Source organism: Corvus cornix, chromosome 1, assembly GCF_000738735.6.
Source record: "Corvus cornix cornix isolate S_Up_H32 chromosome 1, ASM73873v5, whole genome shotgun sequence".
In the NCBI taxonomy this organism is placed as follows: domain Eukaryota; kingdom Metazoa; phylum Chordata; class Aves; order Passeriformes; family Corvidae; genus Corvus; species Corvus cornix.
Window position 1 is genome coordinate 15,639,573 of NC_046332.1, and position 22,463 is coordinate 15,662,035.

Here is a 22,463-nt window from a genome sequence, read left to right on the forward strand (position 1 = left end):
CGATGGCTCAGGGCATCTTCCCCGTTGCATGAATTTGCTAAATGGTGACATAACTCAAGCTGGACATCTGTCTGGTAGTGAGTTATTTCTGGCGCCATTGAGGTGGTATTCCCAGCTGACAATCTTGCGTTGAGAGTGAGATTGAAGGAAGATAAGATCGAATTTCTGACTGAAAGACACTTTACAAACTGTAAAAGCTACACAAAACTTTGACAAAGCAGAAGTCTTCTGCACATTCCCTGGAAATGTGTGGGGCTTTTCCTTGAAGTCAGGACTACGCTCCGTGGTTACGCTTCCAGAGGTTGAGTGAAAAGACTCTGTGTGTGATTGACTCATCCTCAGTTGGTGGTAAGTTACATTGACTCCTAATTTATACTATTTCTTTGCTAGCTATAATATAGGTACTTTTATGTTGTACACTGTTTTATGTAAATCTACTAGTGGTTCTTTGTTTTTACCTGTGTAGTAAGTGACTCTTTTTAAGGCCTTTTGTCTGTTAATCTCCTGTCTATTCAATAAATAATGCATTTTATAATAGACCTGATTGGCCATTCTTGAGAATTTGCAAGCCAGAACTTTTTAGGTGCAGGTTGTCTGAGTAAAGCTGCTGCCAAAAATTTGAACCTAAGGCAGGGCTGGTCTAAAGGTTCTCACTTGATCTATAACAGGTTGTAGAAAGGCAGTCGTGACAAATATTCCTCTGTATTTTAACAAGGAGGTTCTTTCCAACCTTCCTGCTATGAAAAAGAAGTCACCACAATGGGAACATTAGGAGGAGGAGAAGAAGGAGGAGGAGGAGAACGAGGATGAGGACAAGGAGGATGAGAAGGAAGAGGAGGTGGAGGAGGAGGTGGAAGAGGAGGAGGCATATCATGGACTTGCATTTTCACTTTGAAATACATGAATGACTTCTCCAACCCCAAGGAAATTTTCTTAAGAACTAGACCCAGCAAGCCAAACCCTCTGGATCTGGAAGGCTATGGAGCTGCCAGGCTCCATGGAGTTCTCCCCACCTCCAGTGAAGTACCTGCTTTGCATAACTAATTTGTGAAGGAAGAGCGGCCTTTTGCCTAAAGTTACCACTTTAGGAAAGTAAACCTAATCTCAGCTCTAAGTGTTAGAACACTTCAGCCTAAACCTAGAAATATTTATTGAAGTGTTCTGAGCCACTGCCTTGCTGGAATTGCAGTCTGGGGACTCCATGCCATCTGTACAGGACAGGCTGTAAGACTGGACTGCATCTCCCTTCATGGTGCTGTATGCATCCTACAGGAATCATAAAGGTTGGAAAAGATCTCCAGGATCATCAAGTCCAATCTTATTAATACACAGAACCTCACCCAGAAAATATGAACATACAGAACAACCATGAATTGACTAAATTTTTCCTACATTTCCAACTGTGAACAACTTCACAACTTTTCAGTAAAACATTTTTAGAAAATAAGCTGAGAAGAAATACTAATTTGCCAGCAAGTTTTGATGTCTTGTCCAGCATTTCATAAGGACTCTAGAACACCTCCCCTAAGAAGACAGGCTGAGAAAGTTGGTGCTGTTCAGCCTGGAAAAGAGAAGGTTGCCTAGATACCTCAGAACATCTTCCAGTATCTGAAGGAGCCTACAAAGAAGGCAGAGAGGAACTCTGCATCAGGAAATGTAGTGACAGGGCAAGGGCTCAGACTGAAAAAAGGCAAATTTAGGTTAGATATCAGGAAGAAATTCCTCCCCGTGAGGGTGGCAGACCCTGGCCCAGGTTGCCCAGAGAAGCTGTGGCTGCCCCATCCCTGGAAGTGTTCAAGGCCAGGTTGGATGGGGCTTGGAGCAACCAGGTCTACTGGAATAGGTCCCTGCCCATGCAGGGGGGTGGAACTGGATGATCTAAAAGGTCCCTTCCAACCCAAATAATTCTATGATTTGCCTGAAGTGATACCCAAATTTGTGATCAGTTGAATATTAGCAACCTCAGAAGAAGGTCTGAAATATTCTTGGCTACAACGCAGTGACGAGGGGATCTGCCAGATGTTGCACGATGTGTGCCTCACCTGGCAATATCCAAACACAAGCTCCTGACAGTGGTTAAGAATTTATAGTGCATTAAATCTTCCAAGGATCTTTGAAGAGAGTTGTTGCTTCTATCAACTAGGATTCTGGCATAATCTCTGAAATCCAATGTGATATTTCCACAAGCTATGGATGTGAATCTATCTCTGTTGCCCATGTCAAATAGGGAGACCTTTAAAACCAGTGCTGCTTCCCATCTATGAATAAAGGGAGAATGGGACCCATCTTTTTCTGTAACTTTACTATACATAAATCAAGGCACAGACATGCTAATTGTATCACACAGTAACTTCAAAATGCTTGAGAGACAACAGAAATTGTCATTCAGCTCTCATCATCAGCTTTATTTTATGCCAGCCAGACAATACACATTTCATGCAGACTATACATTTGCTTCAGCTGCTGCTCAGACGAAAGTTCCTGACTTCATGTGAGTTGGTCCTGCACTAAGGTACTTGGTTCTTGGTCTGTAGCACCAGTGTTTTTTTCAGGGGTCCTGGAAGCAGAGAAAGAGCATCATTGCAAAGCTGTCAGAGCAATCAGCTGGCCTGTGACAACAAAATGCCACCCCTGGGCTGGACTTTGCCCCATGACCAGTGGCTCTGCTGAGTGCTCCCCAATCAACCACACGTGGTGCATCCTCAGGCTAGTGAGTGGTCCTGGTCCCTGCAAGGAACTGGTCCAAAATGCATGGATGTCCACAAAACCTGTGAGGGCTTGGGCTGGATTTTTTGACCAGCCCTTGGTTTAACTGTGACCATGATCATGTCCACCATCAGTTACAAAGAACACTTGCCAATTGATTATAACCTGCATCAAACAAGCGCCTTGCTGTAAAATTGTCTCACAAAGAAGCAGTTTGTTTCCCTCATGATGGGTGGTAAAAGTCCTATCACAGTGCAACCGAGCTCTTGTGCTGCTCAGGAAGCACCTGGAGCCTTTTAAAACAACCAGCAAGAAATTAAGCTCAGCTAATATATGGTAGCCCCAGTTTGAGAACACCCCTTCTCTCTGATACCCCCTAGAGACACCAGGAGGTGATGGTGGCACCAAGGTACTGGATGCCTGGTAGGGTCACTTCTGTACCTGGATAGTCTTGGATGGCAGTGTAAAAGAACAAAGGCACCCTGGAGTTAGGGTAGATGCTACCAGTAGAAGCTCTGGATGTGTGTTGGAAGGAAGGCCAGGTCTTGAGGAAGCACAGAGGGAGGGATGGGAAAGGAAAGACCTGTAGGGAACACGGGAATCAGTCTTCACTAGGAAAGAGGAGGAGGATCTCTAGGGATGAGGAGAGACATGGATGGATGGGAATGGGTCTGTGAGGATGCAGAAAGGCAGAAAGCAGTTGACAAGGCACAAGAAACCTGCTAAGATTTAAAATGGGCAGCTTTACATGGCAATTGCATCAAGGGACTGTGGAGATTCCCATTTATCCCCCAGTCTTGCATCATTTTTGTACAGGGAATGGTTCCAGGTTAGAGGAGGGAAGGAGGGGCTGATACCATGGAGTGGCAGGTTACCACTTTCTTGGTCTATGAAATCAGCCCAACCAAGACACAAGATCACGTGAACACACGAGACACGAAACCATCTCTATGTGAGAGGCTCATGGGGCAGGACGATGTGAAGAGCCCTGGCAGGACAGCTTTCTCTCAAATACTCACCCTCACCCTGCCCTTTTTGCTTACCACAAAGAGACATTTGCTGCCAGAAGCTGTTGGCAGAGGTTGGTAGGAAATCTGCTGAGTTCTTTCAGCCCACAAGTTCCTATGGGAATGAGGTGAGCCCAGCACCATAAACCAAAGGATTAGGGGGAAAATGCAGAGCAGCTTCTCTTTGTAAAGATGCCCCACTCCCAGGGTAGACCGGGTCCATACTACTGATGCACAGGAATCTGCTAGGACAGGACCCCCTGCCTGGTCTCTAGAGAAGGCTGGAGATGCCTGCACATCCTTGCCAGTGGAAATGGTGCCCCAAGGGCACCTGCACTTGCAGGCTGAAGGCTGTCAACAGTTACTCCAGATACCCAGCACATCTTCACACCTCCTTTAGTGAGAGAGGATGCAGGAACTATGGGGCATGATCTCAGGTTGTCCTGTGCCAGTGCGTACATGATGATCCAGGTTCAACCAGATCCTGGTGGGTCAACACCAGAGCCATCCCACCTCTTCCTTGGTATCCAACCCTGCTCTTGCTGCTACCCTGCATTTCAGAAGAGAGCTTTAAAAGCCAAAAATCGTCTCTCCCTGAAGCAACATGAACTGTTTTTAATCCACCAGCATTTTCCTGAGCCCTTGCTAGAGTTACCAGGGGAATTCTTCCATCTCAGCAGCACTGGGGTCATCCCTCCTTGTTGAGACAGTCAAAATGCTGGTGCCTGCAGTGAATGTTCTTCATTTTAATCTACTGGCTCTTTTCCCATGACTGTGTGCATCCTTCAGCCATGGATTTCAGGCTATGAACCTGAGGAGGAAAAAGAGACTGTGTCCCATCTCATCTCCTGGCTTCCTCTTTGCATGAATATAGACAACTGTGTGATTGTCCGTGCAAACCTGTTTTAAATTGGAAGGAGTGTGAGGGGTAGGTAATTACATTATTTTCCCCAATAGTTGGTATTCAGAGACAACAGAGCATGCACAGCAGAGCAAAGCCCTGGTTGCACTCTGCAGGGCTATACAACAAGGTTTAGCCCTAGGTACCAGCCTTGGGAAGAGTGAGCTGGGAGTGTGCAAATTGGAGAATTGAAAGGAAGGTCTGATCCTGAAACATAACACACATGCAGCAGCAACATTTGTAAATTATCTTTGTTTAAGACAAGCGAGGAAAGAGTTTGGAGATCTTTGCCCTCATGAGGGCTGCTGATGGCAAATTGTTGGGTTAATTATGTGAGAAGGTGAGAAATGTAGAAGAGATGAATTGGAGGTGACAGATTTCTACTTCTGTTATGTCTGAGAGAGGTGCAGAAAGAGTATGAAATTCAGCAGGAGTTCATTTCTCAGAGGCAAGCACGAGGTGTCTGGAAATAACCAAGGATGTTCATGGGCCACCATGAGCACACACAGCACCATCTCCTCTTTGTTGGTCCTGGTATAGCCACATGGAGCTGGGATTTTGTGACTTGGGGTCTAAACTTCCCTCTGACAGCTCCAGCAATTATTATCCTGTTCCTCAGAGATGTGGAGGACCTGCTCACATCTCATCCCTGTTCCTCTATGAATTCACATATTGATGTTTTAGTGGCCTCATATCAAAATGAGCTGATGACTTGTATTCTCTTCTGCAAAATTACTTTAGTTCAAAGCAGTTTAGATATTTGGGAGCTGTTATGAGTCTGTATAGGCCCATGGAAAATTAAAAGTTGCCTTTAGGAGAACTAAAAGCAGCAGGAATCCTCTACCAGTGCCTCAGAAACAGCAAACAGCCTCAGGCACAGAACTTTGGTGCTGAAGGAACATTTTTAAGAAAAAACCATGAGAAGTTTGTCCTTTCTTTCCCAGAGAATTCAGGTGAGGAGACAGCTCTATTCTGTGGAGGAACCCACCTTTTGGTTAGTGCCCTTATCCAGGAGGACATTGGCAGGTTCATGTTCCTCAGAAGATAGAAACTCATTGATTTCTGGGCAAATGCAATTCCCAGTTAGATTATGAGAGGTTATGACAAGTCACTTCTGTCTTCTGAATGCTGTGTTGCCCTTTGTGCACTGAAGTTTATTGTCTTTACAAAACAGCAACAAAAATACAAACCTTTTTTGTCCCAAAAATGATCTTAACATTGTACTATGTAATTGGTCTCAACTGCATTCTTTGGAAAAGGCACATCAAGCAGTAGAGGTAATGCTCTAAGTTGTATTAGGGAAATGCAGAATTTCAGCCTTGCTCTATCCCTCAGCAAGCAGAGGGGTTGCTGTTCTTGCAAAGGTTGGGTGAGACCTGGAAATGTGCACCAGTTTGGGGCCAGCAAGGTCTGAAGAAGAAAGTGCCTGGTTGTGAAATCTGGCCTGATGTAGGTGTGCAGTGAGCAACAAGGAGCTCAGCCCTTCGGAGTTCAAAGCAGCAGATAGGCAAGCTCTTACAAAGCTCTGCTAGCAGAAATCTAGATGTTAGAAAACTTTTGCATACCTCCAAGTCAGATGAGGACCTCAGCAGCATGGAGGAATCATGTCCTAAATACTAGTCAGCCCTTAAAACTGTGGCTGAGATTTTTTTCAGTGCTTTTGAATGGTGGAATCTACAACTTGGAGGAGGAGGCAGCAGCACTGTGGAAGCAAGGCAGGTGGAAGTAAGTCATGGTGGCACATAGGAAAGGATGCAGGATATCACCTATATCAAGGGATTGATCCTCTTTACCAATGCCTCTTTCCAGCACCCACACTGAAATTCCTATATCCTGGAGATGTCAGGCACAACCCAGCTGCAATTCTTGCTTGTCCTAGATGGAATTTTCAGGCTCCTCACTGAGGATTTTAGCTCTCCACACATTTCATCTCTTCTGTCGGCTCATGCAGGCATGATGGGACAGGAACAGGCACTGAAGGAAGCCCAGGGGACCGAGCACTGCTTGATCCCTCTCCCATCCACGTCCACCAAACTGCTTCAGTTTTGCCTCTCATTAGGTCCTCAGACCTAACTCCTGCAGATGGCCCATGAAACCAGACTGGTGACCATGCTCTGAGCTCACTCAGCATGATCAGGAGTCTCCTTTGCTTTCTGGCAGGCTGATGTCACACCACAGGCAGTGAGGGTCACTGTAAGGGTAGAGGAACTGAGCTGCTCCTACAACTTTCCATATTTGTATGGAGCACCTGGGAAGAAGCACCATCTCCATGTGCACCAACAGCTCCAGCCAGCACAGACCAAACTAGCACTTTGTGGCCATACATTAGGACAAGGACGCAGCAAGGAGCCATCTGAGACTGACTCACAACTGGTCCTTGCTGTACTCACAGGTAGAAGGGACCACGAGCAGGTTTAATCCTCGCCTGGGATGGAGGAAACAGATGTCCACAGCACCTTCTGAGCCACAAGAAGCCTTCTGGGGATCCATCTCTGAAACATGCTAAGCCAGCTTTTGCTGCTTCTCCTGAGAGATGTATCTGCTTGGATTTGCACTGACACATCTCTGCCCACTGCTTTCTGTTACAAGGGAATGTCATTCCTTTACCATCAGCTGCTTCTGTTCCAGGCTACAAGACTTCTCCTTCATTCTCCTCAGCTGCTGCATTTGTTGAGCCACCTGGCAGCACAGGACATCTCTGCATGAAGCTGGGAGAAAAGCAGCTGGACAGATTCAACAGCTGGGAGAAGATCCTGCAGCTCTGAATATGCCAGGTTCCTACACTGACAACAAAGCTTGTCCCTGTGGCTGTAAAGAAAAAAACAAAGGTACCAGAGGACAAAAGCATGAGCAGTGTCATCCCAAAAGACAGACAGATCTGCAAAAGCAAGGCCAACTGCTTGACTGGCTACCAGAACAGACACACAATGCACTTCCAGACACATATAGTGAAGTCACACCAAGAAAGGAGAGAGAGAGAAGGGGCAGTTGGTAGGTGAGGTATCATTTATTCCAAGTAGTGAGTGATATCACATAGTACAGGCAAAGAAAAAGGCTTACAGTCCAAGAGAGACAGGACATGAGACAGTAACTGGGGGCGGGATGGGAAGGAGAAGGTCCTTGATGGAGCTTGGTATTTGGGGTGATGTGGAGGGGAAAGGTGCTGGAGGGGGAGAGGTGGGAGAAAGCAAAGGATTGGAGAAGCAGCTGTGGGAGAGACACAGAAAAGCTGGCAGAGAGGATGGAGGGAAAATTATTTTGAAGGCAAGAAGGAATGGTGGTGTGGTGGGCAAATGGGGTCAGACAGGGAGGTGAGGGCATTGCAGACTGCAAGAGAAGGAGCCAACAGTGAGAGATCTCTGATCAGCAATGAACCTTGGGGAGAGGGGAGGGAGCAGGGGCAAGGGAGGCAAAGACATTCACAGTCCTGTGGCTCCAAAGCACTATCTGTTGCATTAAATTCAAGGTACTCTGGGGGGTTGTGTCTCTGCAGGATCACAGAATTATTTGGGTGGGAAGGATCTTCAAGATCCTCTTGTTCCAACCTCCCTGCCATGGACAGGGACACCTTACACTAGAACAGGTTGCTCCAGCTGCAGTCCCACCTGCCCTTGAACACTTCCAGGGATGGGGCAGCCACAGCTTCTCTGGGCAAATCTCTTGGGTACAAACAGGGTGGCTACAGCTGAACTTGTCTTCAGTTGGGTACTAAATCCTGAACCAGGCCAAGGAGCAGGTCAGTCCAATGTCCAGGGGCTGCCCTCAGGATTTCCCTACCTTGACCATCTGGTATTGGAACCAAGTGCTCATGGGTGTTATTAACTGACAAGAACAGACCCATCTAACACCCATCAATGTGGGAGATTCCCTCTACCATGTTCCATGCACAGTGCTCCTCACACTTTGCTGTGACCCAGTTCTCCAGACCTCTCTCAGAGCTAGAGAGGACACACCAGTCTCTCCAAGTAGATAGGGCAAGATCCAGCTTTGTTTGAGGGCTTGGGGTTGTTGCACGCCACAGGCTAGGTTGGAGTACGCGGAGGACAACAAGGAGGGTTCAGAAATGCTTTCCCCTTCCCATCTCTCACACCACTGAACACATTGAAAGCACAGTTATCATTCTCAGGGCTCTCACATATCACTAAGATCTGCCACTACTCCCATCCATCATTTTTCTGGTGGTTGGTCCTTGTCATTGGCTTCCATGGAATAGACTGCCTGAAGGGCAAGCTGGCATTTTAGAAAGCATAAAGATGCCTTCAGTCCAGTAGTACGATTTTCTTTTATTCTTGCCTCACATGTCCTCCACATGGCAGACAGGATTAGGGAGTTATTCCCAAGGCACCCTGCAACAGAAATTAAAGAGTATTTATAAGCAATTCAGAGTTAGTGACAGACCACCAGTCCTGAAGTACTCAGAGCTGTGTTACCCCTCATCACACATCCCTGAGCTTGGAAGTAGACCCAGTGGCATTAGTGGAATTGCTCCCGACCCAGAAAGCTCAAGCGAATATGGGCAAATGGAAGTGAGTTGCCAATTCCCCAACTGGATCAAACTTACCATGACACTGCTGGAACAAGGCAGAGCAGAAGCCCATGTATGAACATCACAATATTTTCCAAATGTGGAAAAGATACTGTTCTTAGAGCTGAGCACATCCATATCATCATGTGTATACTAGGGGATTTCTTCTTCCTGTATGGCTCCTCTTCTTGATCTGATGTCACTAGGGATGGTTGTTATTCCTTGGATGTTGGGAGGTACAAGCTATGTCAGAAGCATCTTCTTTAAAAGTCCCTTTCTCTCCTGCACTGGCACATCTCTAAATAAACCCTAAACCAAAAGAATATCATGACAGAAGAGGTTGTATTTGTATAAGGGCTGATATGTCAGCTGATGAAACATCCTTTTACCAGTCAGGGATGTAAAAATGACAACTGAGGTTTTCAAAGGGAGCTCAGTTCTGTGCCCAAGCTGGAGTGGAAGGATGGAGAGTGTCAAGGAAAACTTTTTCATCCACCCATGCACAAGGATCCTAGATGAGTGAACACAATGTATTTAAAAGCAGCTCATTAAAATTGGAAGCATGGAGACAACTCCTCAGGAGACTGCTCATGGCAGTCAGAGCGACACCTCTGCAAAGCCACTCTCAAATCACAGAATTATTTAGGCTGGAAAAGACCTCTTAAGATGCTCTGTAATTAAGTATTTGAGAAGCGGACTCAACTTTCAAAATTCAGTTTATTGTCTCCCCTCCTTGTTCACTTCACCCAGACACCAACATTGACAATTAAGACATTTCTCCTCCAGCCAGTGCCTCCACACCTCCACACTAAATGCTCCTGTAAGACAAAACACTTTATTTTCAGTAAAGCCCTCCCAGCACAGCCCTTGGAGAGAGATGGGCAGTGCCAGTCAGTAGTGACTTGGCAAAGATTAAGGAGTCAGTCAGCACCAGTGGGTTCAGAAAGTGATGGTTAAAGACCAGGGAGTCCAGGCCTTCCATCAGCCCAATAGGTCCTACTGTCCCCTTGAAATGCATCCTGCCCCTTTGAACTCACTCAGCCTTGCAAAGCCCAAACGCACAAAGAACAACAGGGCAGCAAAGGCATGTTTTCCAGCATTCACTCTGGGCAGCTGCAGGGGAGCAGATGGATTACCTATCCAGACTGCAGCATGGAAAAGACCCTCTACCTTTGTGTCATGGGAGAAGGACTTTGTTGCCCATCAGGGTTGTCCCAGATAAGCCCCAATAATAACCAGTCTTTTAAAAATGAGCATTTTCTCTGATACCAGCTGTAGAGAGTGAAATGATAAATCCTGAGACCTACAGCCCAGGTGAAACACTCAGCAAATCATATAGGTAGGTGTGATTGATGAATGGATGAAGCTGGTGGGGAAGGGTGCAGGAAGGCAGGGTGATACAGTGGACATCAGAAAGCAGGACTGTTACTAGCATGTGGTCACAGATGGAATAAATTCAGAAAGTGATTTGTAAACCAGGCAGGGATGAGAAACAGCACCCTTAGCAACAGAAAGGCAGAAAAGGTTTGGTGGTCCATGGATGTCAACAGAGTTATGGTGGAGCAGAGTTTTCAAAATCATAGAACCATGGAATGGTTTGGGTTGGAAGGGACTTGAAAGACCATCTAGTTCCAAACCCCCTGCCATGGGAAGAGACACATTCCACTAGACCAGGTTGCTCAAAAATACAGTAATTTTCTTCAGGTTGGTGGGGATATCCATTAAAGGAGAAAACATGATTAAAAATTGAATTGCAGGCTAATTAAAAGAAAAAAGAGATTAAGCTAAGATTAGGGTTCACAATTTAAAATAAAATTGTGCCCTCAGTCCTGCTTTCTTCTCAAGTATCATTTTCTCTTGATAGCCAATGCTTTCATTAATATAAAACCACTGTTTTACATTTCTACAGACTCTGCCAAGCACTTGTTCAGCAGTGGCTGGGTTTGCAGTGCACTGAAAGTGCTCAACCCAAGAACTTGCCACCGCCTTTCAAAGAGGATTTATAGCCCCGTGACCGCTCTCATTGGCCTTTCAGGTGTTTTTCACAGAATAGAAAGGTTCGGGCTGGAAGGGACGTTAAAGCTCAATTAGTTCTAATCTTCTGCCATGGGCAGGGACACCTTCCAGTAGACCAGGTTGTTCAGGTTTGGTTCAGGGAGAAAACAAAACCTGTAGGCAGTTGAAAAAAATGTAATTAACATTGGATCTACCAATGATTAACATAATCTACCCACCTTCCAGCTCTCAGTGGAGTTGGTCTCTGCTCCCTGAGCCAGTACAAGGTGGACATGAGCAAGGCACTGCACAGACCCTCTACTAAAAGATATTTTATATAGAAAATAAAAGAAAACTTGCTCTGTCCACATGACTTCACTGTCCATCTTTGCATTTGCAAATGTTTAGTGCTTATGCCAGACTGGTCTGAGGTTAGCAGCCACCTAAAGGGAGTCAGACTGTGCCATCCCAGCTGTCCCTACAGCAGGCATGAAAGTGACAACTCTAAGAAACACAAGCCTCATTTTGGTTGGATGGGCATTTCTTTCACTTAACTGTGCTTCTGATTGAGAAAACAAGATCAAGGAGGTGGTATTTGTCTTCAGCATTTATTTATCATTGGAAAAAGAACCCTTTGAGCAAGCGAAGATCACAAGCACGTCACAATCAATTGGCTGTACATTAACGTGTGTGTGTGTGTGAGAGAGAGAGAGAGAGAGACTTTCATCAGAATACCAACAATGAAAAAGCACCACAAGGAGGTGTGCTTCACATGTTTACAAGAGACAATTTGTGATATGCAACCAAACCCAGGCCACAAAATATTAATTAGACACTTCCTATCTGCCTCCAAGAGGCAAGAGTTTGTGGAATTCATGGGCGCCAGGCTGTGCTGCAAATGCAGCACTGGCTGTGCTGCAAATGAAGAAGCAGGTGATCGGTGTGCGAAGCAGTCAGAAAACAGGAGCTCAGTCAGAAATTAGCACCATTTTGCAGAAAGGAGTAACAGTACAATACAGTGAAAATGCAAAAGCAAGCAATAGCATGGGAATAGCAAGCAATCACAGGCTAAAAAGCAAAACATTTCTTTTTTCTTTTTACAAGAAAAGTAAAACATATTACAAATAGCAGTGGAACACAATCAGCATTGTGGTAGCTGGAAACACAGAACAGCAGAGCACTATTTCCCAGTGGGATTGACAAGCTCAGAGCCCAAAGTGAACTTGAAATGTTAGAGATTTGGTCTCCTTTCTGACAAACCTGAGTGGGTTGGATGGGCATAGAGTCTGTGGAAGGTAGAGCAATGCAGGATTTCACCCTGAGGCTTCCCTCTGCTGCAGTTCCTGGTATTCAATGCAATGCCAGCCTGTGTGCTTGGATATGTGTGTGTGCTTGGATGCATGCTGCAGATCTGGTACACATGGAACACAGGCCAGGATTTCTATCCCTATTTTGCTGCTGTCTGAGAGGGAGGTATCCAGGCCTTACCAGTCTCCCAGGCTCTTTCTGCAAAGAAAACCTTTCAAGGACCATTCATCCCACCCAAAGACAGGTGTTAAAAATAGGCAGCTCAATGGCCCTTGGAAAGTTCCTTCACTAGAGAGGGAATTAAAACCACTGGATAACACTTTATACCTAGCTTTGTAGTGAGCTCATGGAATGGCTTGAGTTGAAAGGGACCTTAAAGGTCTTCTAGTGCCAAGCTCCCTGACACCAAAGAGCTTCATGTATTATGGAAACATAAAGCTATATTCTGACCACTCACCATGTATGTTTCAAACAATGTGATGGATGCTCTTCACTGAGGAGAAACCATCCTGAAGATGTTGGATGATCAGCAGTTCATCCAGAGCCATGGAGATGCTTGGATTAGGTGGTCTGAGCATCTCAGTGGTGTTCCCTGGGCAAAATTTAGTTCACCTTGAAGTCAAGGGCTAAATTCCCATTGAATTCCAAGTGAAACAGTGGCAAGTGTGGTGTCTTCAAATGTGAAGCTTAGGGCTGAAAAATAATAGGGAGAATTGTTTTGCATGGTCTGTCCTTATGTAAGATTGGTGTGTTGAGCTATTTGAACTGTCTACTGCCTTCCTGATGTGTTCTGCCTGCTGTGACATATCTTCATAGATGATGCTACATCCTGTGATAGGAAAGGATGTTACTGAGGAGTGTGAAGATACATGAAGCACCTTAAAAGCTAAGGAATCACACAAAGTCTTGGGAGCTCATCTTCTCTGGCCAGTTGTCCCTTATGTGACAGGTAGGAAGAGCTGCGAGCAGCACATCTCTACCAGCTCAACACAAGCCTTTTGCTGAGCTGCTCTGGTGACAGAGCTGAGCAAATGTTGCAGGGGCTTCTGAGCACTCAGAAAAGCAATGATCAGTATGGACAGATCAGTGTCTCCATGAGGCATGCACATCAAAAAAAAAAAAAAAAGCACTACATTCACAAAGATTTCCACTGTTTTACTTCCTGGAGGATTTTCCCTGGTTTCCTCCTAAGCAGTGGAGGTTTAAATATATATATATATTTCTATATATGAATATATATATTTCCACATACACAACCTGACTAGCTCATAGCACACAGTTCTAGCACACAAGCTAAGCTTGGAATTACACCACTGAATTCAGAACACTACACTTACTGATACTCAAAGGTTTAGGCTGTTAGCGCAAGGCAAACAGGACACATCACATGATACACTGAACTTGGCATTTATTCATTACTAAGGCCAGCAAATGTCACTATCTGTATATCACAGACCTTTCCTCCTCATTGGAAATTTTCACTCAACCTTGTAGCCCACCACTCATTTATGTTTCCAAAAGACCCAATTCTAATGGGATGAAACCCCAAAATCAGGACTCCTCACTCTCCCAACCCATCCATTTTTCTGCTAGATAGTTTCACTATCTGCTAGATATCTCTATAATACCCCTAGCAGTAAGACTTTCCTTATTCCACCACCTCTGCAGTAACACACCACCTCCCTACTCTATTTCCCGTCTCTGTCTTCATGCTTCCCAACTGTCCTCTGGAAGTTTCAAGGTGGACTCTATATTAGAGAAAATTTGGAGCTGCAAGAATAAGTAACAAGAACCCTGTATCATAACTTGCAGCCACTCCGCTATGGGAGAGTTTAACAGCTCTATTTGGTGGGATGAAGATTAATCCTCATGTATTTAGGACCCAATCCAGAAGTTAGGCACATAAATTTGGATTGGGACCACAACTCTCCCACTGATCCAGTGACCCAGATTCTGTGGCATGCAATGCCAGTCTGTTGGGCCAGATCATACTCACTGACAAGTGGTCCTGCTGTGTTTAGGGCTTCCAAACTAGTCGTGGGGATTTCCTAGAGTAAGAGCACAGTAAATATGATTGAAACCCTGAGATCTTATCTGGAGGGAGTCTAGGGATCCCAGCAACATTTTTATGGCCCTCTTGGGATGCTCATGAGCCAACATGAACATGAACAGCTGGAAGAATAAATGCAACGGGGGCTGACAGCTCTAGCCATCCTTGATGACACATTTCTTTCTACCCCTTGGAAGGTCACACCTGCAAACTAACCACTTTCTGAAACCTAGCTCTGTTGGCACCCCAGAAGTGAAGAAAGCAGACCAAGATTCAAAACAAAACAGGAATAATTAAAAAGATCCATAACTTAGGGGAAACAATAGGGAAGAACAACCTGCTGATAATAGTCTAACCTGCTGTGTGCTTAGAAAGTCTACACTGCTCACTGCACCTTCCCTCACTCACTTTTTTTTAAATCAAGGACTTCAAGTAGTGTTGATGAGTGAAGTTGCCTTGATGCAGCTAGACCTACTCCCAGCTACCGCTGGGGAGGATTCGGCTCCTTACTTCCTTCTCCTTACCCTTTGCTTCTTGGAGCAGAATTCCCATCAGTGTCACCAGGGGAAATTGTTCTTGGCCACACCACTGATTTTGTTGGATTTACAGCAGATCCATGGCAGCACGAATTAACCTGATCCTCTCTGCCTCGAAAACCCTTTACCCATTGACACCAGTGGGAGATGACACAACAATGGCCAACCCAAAAGGACCTCATGGGATGCGAGCACAGCCCCTGCATGGCTCAATGGGCACTTTGATGCTGTCAAAGCACTGAAGAACCAAGCCCGAGGAAAGGGACAAGCTGTTGGATGTAATCACTGCTGATCCATTACCTTCATCTCCTAGGACCCTGCTTATGCATTCCCACATCCCTCACTCTGTGCAGAGCCATGTTGTGCAGGCAAAGCAGAACAACCTGACCTCAGAAACAAGGATTTCTTAATCCTCCTCGGAAATAAAACAGAAAAGCTTCTAATACAATCAGAACAAAAAGCAGATTAGCAGCCTCTAATTAATTTTGTGGCCTTTATTTAATCAAAGGGGCAAAAAAAAAAAAAGGAACAAAGGAAGAAAGAAAAGGAAAACATGAGAAATAAAGGAAAGTGCAGTAACATTTACTCTTTTGCCTCAGCCAGTTTATTGTTCATCTCTTTACTTTTCTCCTTATCCTCTGGCTTTGCAGTGTTGGAGGTCTCGGCGCTCTTTTTCTTGGCAGCCCGGCCAGATGCAATCTGCTTGTCTTTGGCCTTTTTCAGGGGTTTATGGCTTGTTGTGGTCTTTTTTGGTTTGGAAGGCTTTATGCTAGGCTTTTCCACCTGCATGGAGGGCGATAGGCAAAACAACAACACAGAGATGAAGAAAGAGAGAGAGAGAAGGAGAGACACAAGGACAGGTGGAAAACAGGATTTAGATCTTAAACAGCACAAATGTTACTTATCTGCTCAGCTCTGCCCTGCCACAAAGGCAGGGGAGGAGCTGGGCTTATGCTGAGTTGCAAATGGCCAGCTCCTTTCAGGATGCCCTGAAGTCACAGTGCCCCTGGAGCCAGCAGAGCCCATTGTATCCAGATCAGGATAGAGCAGGGTGAATCAGAGAGGGAATATTATCAGTAATTTTATCAATTTCTGCATCTTTCTCTGACTTCACGAGGGGTTTTACAAAGCCACAGAGGATTGTCTCTCTCTGGACTGGAAGCAGAGAAATGATGCTCAGGACAAAGAGGCTGCTAGTTATAGTTGTCCCTCTCCATCTTGCAGGAGAGGACTCCTCTGTTTGTTTGTCCTTAACAGATTCCCAAAATGGAGGAAAATTACTTTGGGATACGTGAGGTGCAAAACTCGGATTGGCACATGAGAAAATTCCACAACAATGTCTTGTTTCTACAGCCCCAAAACAGGAAGGACTGTTACCAAAATTAAGGGAGAACAGAAGCCTCCATCTCCTACATGCTCTCCCTGCAATCCCTCTCAGTCCTTACACATCTAAGCACTCATCAACTCAGGGAACAATGTATGGTCCTATGTTTAAAACTTCACAGACTTTTTATATGTAGATCCTCTGCTGCTCTTAGAAAAAACGGCTGGATGACATTTCAGCTCAGGCCCTTCTCAACATATGTTCTTGATCTGATCAAAGCCAGAAGTGCATACTGTCAAAATCTGAGGAATGCTCTGAATTAACAGCAGATGTCTGGCTCCTGGCATAAAATGTAATATGGGGCTGCTATAGTTTTGGAGGGAGAAAGAAAAAGCTGCCTGGATAATCACATAGGAAATGAAAACTGAAAAACCTCTTCATCTCGGCCCTATGCTCACTTCTATACAATTTGACGTATAGCACTATTGTCTCAGAAGTGTCTCAAGTCCTAGAGCCCATAGAATTATGGGTTTGGGTTGGAAGAGTCCTTAAAGACCATCTCATTCCCCACCCTCTGCATGGGCTGGGACACTTCCTAATAGACCAGGTTGCTCCAAGCTCCCTCAAACCTAGCATTGGACAATTCCAGGGATGGGGCAGCCACAGCTGCTCTGGGAAACCTGTGCCAGGGCCACGCCACCCTTACAGCCAAGAATTTCTTCCCAATATCCATTCTAACCCTGCCCTCTGGCAGTGGGAAGCCATTCTCCCTCGACTGTCCCTCCAGGCCCTTGACGGAAGTCCCTCTCCAGCTCCCCCGGAGCCCTGTTAGGCACTGAGAGGGGCCCTAAGGTCTCTCCAGAGCCTTCTCCAGACTGAACACCCTCAGCTCTCCCAGCCTGTCTCCATAACAGAGGTGCTCCATCTCTTGGAGCGTCTCCACGGCCTCCTCTGGACTCAGTCCAACAGATCCATGTTCTTCCTGTGCTGAGGACCCCAGAGCTGGAGGCAGCGCTAAAGGTGGGGTCTCGAGCAGAGGGGCAGAACAGGACAGCGAAGCAGAATACCCTCCCTGACCTCCCTGTCCACGCTGTGGGATCAACCCAGGACCCTGTTGGCTTTCTGGGCTGGCAGTGTATGTGGCTGGGACATGTTTAGTTTTTTATTCACCACCATCTCCAAGGTGGATCATGAAATGCACCTGTTGGTTGGAATGAGGATGCCACATAAGGGGAGCGAGAGCATGCAGTGTTCAGCCCAGCCTTACTGTGTTGGACATGTGCCACCAGGAACAGTGATGGCCCTGGGTCCCTTCTGCCGTGTTTCTCACCTTTGGAGGTTCTTTGTAGGGTTCGCTGTAGAGAGTGCGTATCCTTCTGCGTTCCAGGTATTTGTTATCAGCTGGGGAAGGCTTACTGGTTTCCCCCTTGAACTGAGCACTGTAACTGGTTTCATGGGTCATTTTCTCCTCTGGCGGTTTGTACTGGGGCTTCGCTTTTATCGCTTTCACAGGCTTGACGTCTATCCAGGGTCTGAACTCATTTCTGAAGATCAAAAAGGAAAAGGCTTCAGGAATTAAACCAACAGGAGAGCAGTGATAACATGGGAATGGAGTCTTGCACTGCTCAACCAAGTCTATGTGGAAAGGATTTTGCTTCCATTCAATCAGGTTTACATAGAAACTGGCTCCCAACAATTCATTTTTTACCTCATCCAAAACCCACTGATGCATTATGAGAAATTCAAATGAAACGCAGTCTATTAAAATCAGCCAGTCCTGGACACCCCTTAGCCACACCTGTAAGTAGAGATTTGTATGATTCCACCTATATTGCACCAAATTAGAAAGAACAGTTTTGTTAATTCCATACTAACAGTATAACTAACAGTTATACTAACATAACTAATTAACACAAAACCAACTTAGAGGTAAACTCAAGCAGAGCAGGGAATGCACAGTTTATCAGATACATTGAAAACTACAGCTTCTCTCTATTAACTGATAGCGGATTCCTGAATTACAGGGAAGAAATAACACCATCTTTCATTTCTTTTGGACTGAGCTGCAACTTCTGGTAGAAAAAGCCCCAAACACAGTTGAAAGTGTGGATCACTGTCTTCTGGACACATTCTGGTTCCCATCCACGGCTTCCTTCTCTTGCTTTTTGTAGTTCTTCCCAATGCAACATCAACAACCTTCCAGGTTTGAAGCAAACCATTTCAATTTCTCTCTGAAAATCACCATTCACCTGAGAATGGGGAAGGAGAAACCCTAAATGTGTTGCTATCTTAGGAGGTTGTACTCAGACATAGATCAAGACAGTGTTTTAAGGATCTAAACTCCAGTGGAAGCCAGGATCTGTCCTAACAGTGCTGATACAAACCCTCTGGGGGGTGAACTTTCCTGGGAAATCACAGAATTGCAGAATGGTTTGAGTTGGCCAGGACCTTAAAGCTCATCTCGTTACAACCCCCTGCCATGGGCAGAGACACCTTCCACCAGACCAGGTTGCTCCAAGCTCTTGTCTTAATTTCAGGACTTCCACGGCATTAACCCTTTTAAGTTACAGACCCTGCCCCTCCTGCCTGTTCCACTTAACCACTTTTGGGTTGTATTACTCATTTTCAGCCTGGATTACTAGGTGTCCTGGTTTAAAAGACAGGTGTCTGCCAAGGAAGGTGGGAACCTTCCTGGAATGGGAAAGACGACTCCCTCCTCACTATTATAACTTTGAAATTATGGGGCTTTCAGGCAAAAACAAAGGAAAAGGAGTAACAATTCTTTACTAGAATATATATATATAAATATGTATAAAAACAACGCAGACAAACAACAATGACACCACTACCACCACCAAAACAGAAAAAAAATCCCCAATAACAGCCTTTCTCTGCCCATCAAGCGATTTCCCCTTTGGTGTAGGTACGATCACAACCGGCAGTGGGCGCTGTTGGCTCCTGGTGAAGCAGAGGGCGGCCGAAGCAAGCTGTGAGTCTCCCCAGGGCGTAATGGTGAGAGAAGGTGGGGGGTGTTTCGGTTTTTCCCTGGCTCTCACGTGTCCCGAGGGTGTCCTGGCGACGGCAGTAGCAGCCGAGGCTCCAGTAAGCAGCCGCGAGGTGCTCCCTCCGGAGAGAGGGAGGAGACAGGGGCCACGTTTTCCCCTGAGGCGCCCATGCAGATGGTGGATCGTCTTTCTCCCAGACACGGCGGGTGCCGAAAGTCCAACGGCCGCTTCTGCGAGCAGTGATCTCCAACGGCAAGGAGAAATGGCAAGGAAGGCTCAGCTGTAGCAGCGAGTCCCCCTGGGCAGGAGAAGTCCAGCACCAAAACCCACAACCCACAACCCTCCAAGCGAGGCAAAGACTGACCCACCCCCAGCTAAGAAACTGCCAACCATCACACTGCTTCTCCCCCTCCCCCAGAACCATTCTAATGATATGCCAAAGCCCTGGCTACATCTTTTGTCTTTTAAATCGACGTCCATTCACCATCTCTATGACAACAAATGGAGGAAAATTCCCTAAAGAAAAAAAAAAAGAATACCTAACCCCCAACACTGGGGAAATGAGCTCTGTGTAAGTAGGCTGCCAGTCAATCCCTTCCCGTAATACTTTTGAACATCTTAATCAGCTTCTACCAAATTTGACAAACGGGAATGGAGATACTCGGTTTCACTTTTATGAAGATAAGCAACTGGATTGAGCCCAGAGGATAAGGAAAGCTTAAGTATGGACATGCGCATGTCATCAGAGGATGCTCAGGCAGGGATGCTAGGCTGCAAAAGGTCATCTGTTGTCCTGGCTGAAGACAGAACACCATGAGTTGTCCTAGCCCAGTCACCCTGCCTTACCTGCCCTGTCGTCTCTTGCTGCAAGTAAGGCGAAGTCCTTCCGCGAGTTCTAGCCCCTTGACCCAGAGAATACAAGCTGGAGCTCTAGTTGTCGTGGAGGAATAGCAGGGGGGGTGGGGGAAAGACTGATACTACCTTTCCCTTTGTCCTTCAAACCACAAGCTCGGCTGTGGAGCGCCCATCTTGGTGGGTGTGTGCGTGTGTGTGTCCGTGGCATTTTTGGGTGTCTTTTTGTTCTGGGGGGAGTCTATGAGATTTAGCAATTTTGTATCTAGCAGGTTATTTTTGCCTGTTGCTGTTCTGCTTGTTAGTAAACTGTTACTTTTTCAGTTACCTACTCATATATGTTCCTTATTGGTGGAAAGGGATTGTTAGAACCTATAAAGGCAGACAACTCATTCCAGAGCGTTCTCCTTTAAATTGTCTCAAACCAAGACAGAATGACAAAGTTCATCTTAAACTCATCAGAAGATAAGAGGTGTCTTTCTAGGATCCACTTGTGTTCCAAAGTAGACTATGTATTTTTGAAAGGAATGAGATATATTTGTCTTTACAAACTGTGGGTCTGCTGATAGGTAAAAGCTAGATACTGAGAGGTGAAAGAAACAATGGGAGGATTTCCACTGATTGATGAAAGGAGTGAGAGGGATTTGTCTTTACAAACTGTGATAGATAAATGTTATAATATTGGCTTTCTGCAAATGTTAAAATGAGTGATGTTAAAGTAGCTTTATTATTGTGATATATATTATAATAGTGGCTTTCTACAAATACATGCTATATGTAAAAATAGCTTTGTTACAAATAGATGCTATATGTATAATGTTAAAGCAGCTTCGTTATAAAGACATAATAGTGAAATAGCTAATATAGTTATGCTTGTTGGTAATTGAACTGTCTGCTTGGTTGGATAACATCCAACCAACGTGTGTCAAAGACCCCTGCTACTGACACGCCAACTATCAGCAACTACCGCAGAAACCATGGACCAAAGCCCACTCTGAGGATGATAATAAAAACTGACTAGAAATACAACCAAGAAATGCGCATGCTCTAACAGGGTGGACCCAAGGAAGAGCCATGCCAAACGTCCTGGAACATGTGAACTAGTTTAAGGAAAAGTTTGAGTATGCATAATTGATTATGAATATGCACTAGGCTGATGCAATAGGACAGGTATGTAAAGGGTGTCTCCGAAATAACAGCTGTGCTCTTGGCTGAGTGCAAAGGCACCCGGAGCCGTGAATTTTGCTTTATTATCTTTGTCCCTTATTGTCCTTTTATTAAACTTTTAAATCCTAACAGGAGAGTGAACCTCATCTTTCACACAAACAAACTGTGGGTTTGCTGATAGGTAAAGATAGATACCGAGAGATGAAAGAAGCAATAGGAAGAACCATAAATTCCATAGGAAAAGAAAAAGGGTGGGTATGCATTAGAAGGGGGTCTGTATTAGGCGATTCGGGAAGTCTGTACCTCCCAAGTACCTCAGCCAATGGGGAAAAAGAGAGGGAAATGTGGCTGGGAAATTAGGATAGAAAGGAGGCTGCATCCTCTAACAATTTGAGAGACCCCAGGGGAATGCCCCATGGCCTCTCCCTTTATTCGAATTAAGTAACAGGACTCCTCTGTCTCTTTTTTGGACACGAACCTCTGGTGTTTGTGGATTAATTTTCCTGACATTTTCAATATACGGAAATAAATAAATAAAATGGTGGACTAATTTTCTCTGCCCATATCTATCTGTCCTTAAGATTTCTTTCCTAACAACTTCAGAACCAATTAGCTATTTTCTATTGTATTTGTGGCAGAAGTAGAAATCTCAAAGGTTAAAATCACAATACCTTTCCTCAAGATCAGTGAATGGGCACATGGGGAACATCCAAACAGTGTTCTGCAGCTGAGGGAAAGAGGTAAAATTCACATTTCTCACTCAGTGTCAGGACAGCTGAACAACCAGCCACCACTGGTCATCAGGTCAACCACAGACAAAGGATGAAAGCTGTTGTACTGCGGATGCAGGGAGTGGATTTTAAAGGTGGAACACAAACCAGGATTTATCCAATCTGCTGCTCAAAGAATGCTGGTTTATACAGAAGTCAGTTCTGAAGCAGCATGACTGTATTTGTAGAGCCTGGCAACTTTATTAGCAGCTGTATTATGCAAACATAAACATGCAGGAAGTGACAGGCTTTTCCCCCAAGCCCCTGTGATCTTGGCAGAAAAGGCACAGAAAAGCCTTGTACTCCCTGTGGGCTGT

The 22,463-nt window shown here is 45.4% G+C and overlaps 1 protein-coding gene and 1 long non-coding RNA gene across 2 annotated transcripts in view; both read right to left on the reverse strand.

Moving 5' to 3' along the window:
* Nucleotides 1-2,378: 2,378 nt before the first annotated feature.
* On the reverse strand, nucleotides 2,379-10,790 carry LOC104686960. The gene is made up of 2 exons (XR_751442.2): nucleotides 9,176-10,790; nucleotides 2,379-8,960 (listed from the first exon to the last, which is right to left on the reverse strand). It is a non-coding gene; the product is annotated as an uncharacterized LOC104686960 (long non-coding RNA).
* Nucleotides 10,791-11,723: 933 nt separating this feature from the next.
* The window catches only part of MAP6 (microtubule associated protein 6), a 49,424-nt gene continuing 38,684 nt past the window's right edge, over nucleotides 11,724-22,463 (reverse strand). The window contains exons 2-3 of the mRNA XM_039556790.1: nucleotides 17,683-17,896; nucleotides 11,724-15,811 (exon numbers count right to left, since the gene is read on the reverse strand). Of these exons, the coding sequence (XP_039412724.1) occupies nucleotides 15,611-15,811; nucleotides 17,683-17,896 (415 nt within the window). The 3' untranslated portion in view covers nucleotides 11,724-15,610. The remainder of the gene's footprint in view (nucleotides 15,812-17,682; nucleotides 17,897-22,463) is intronic.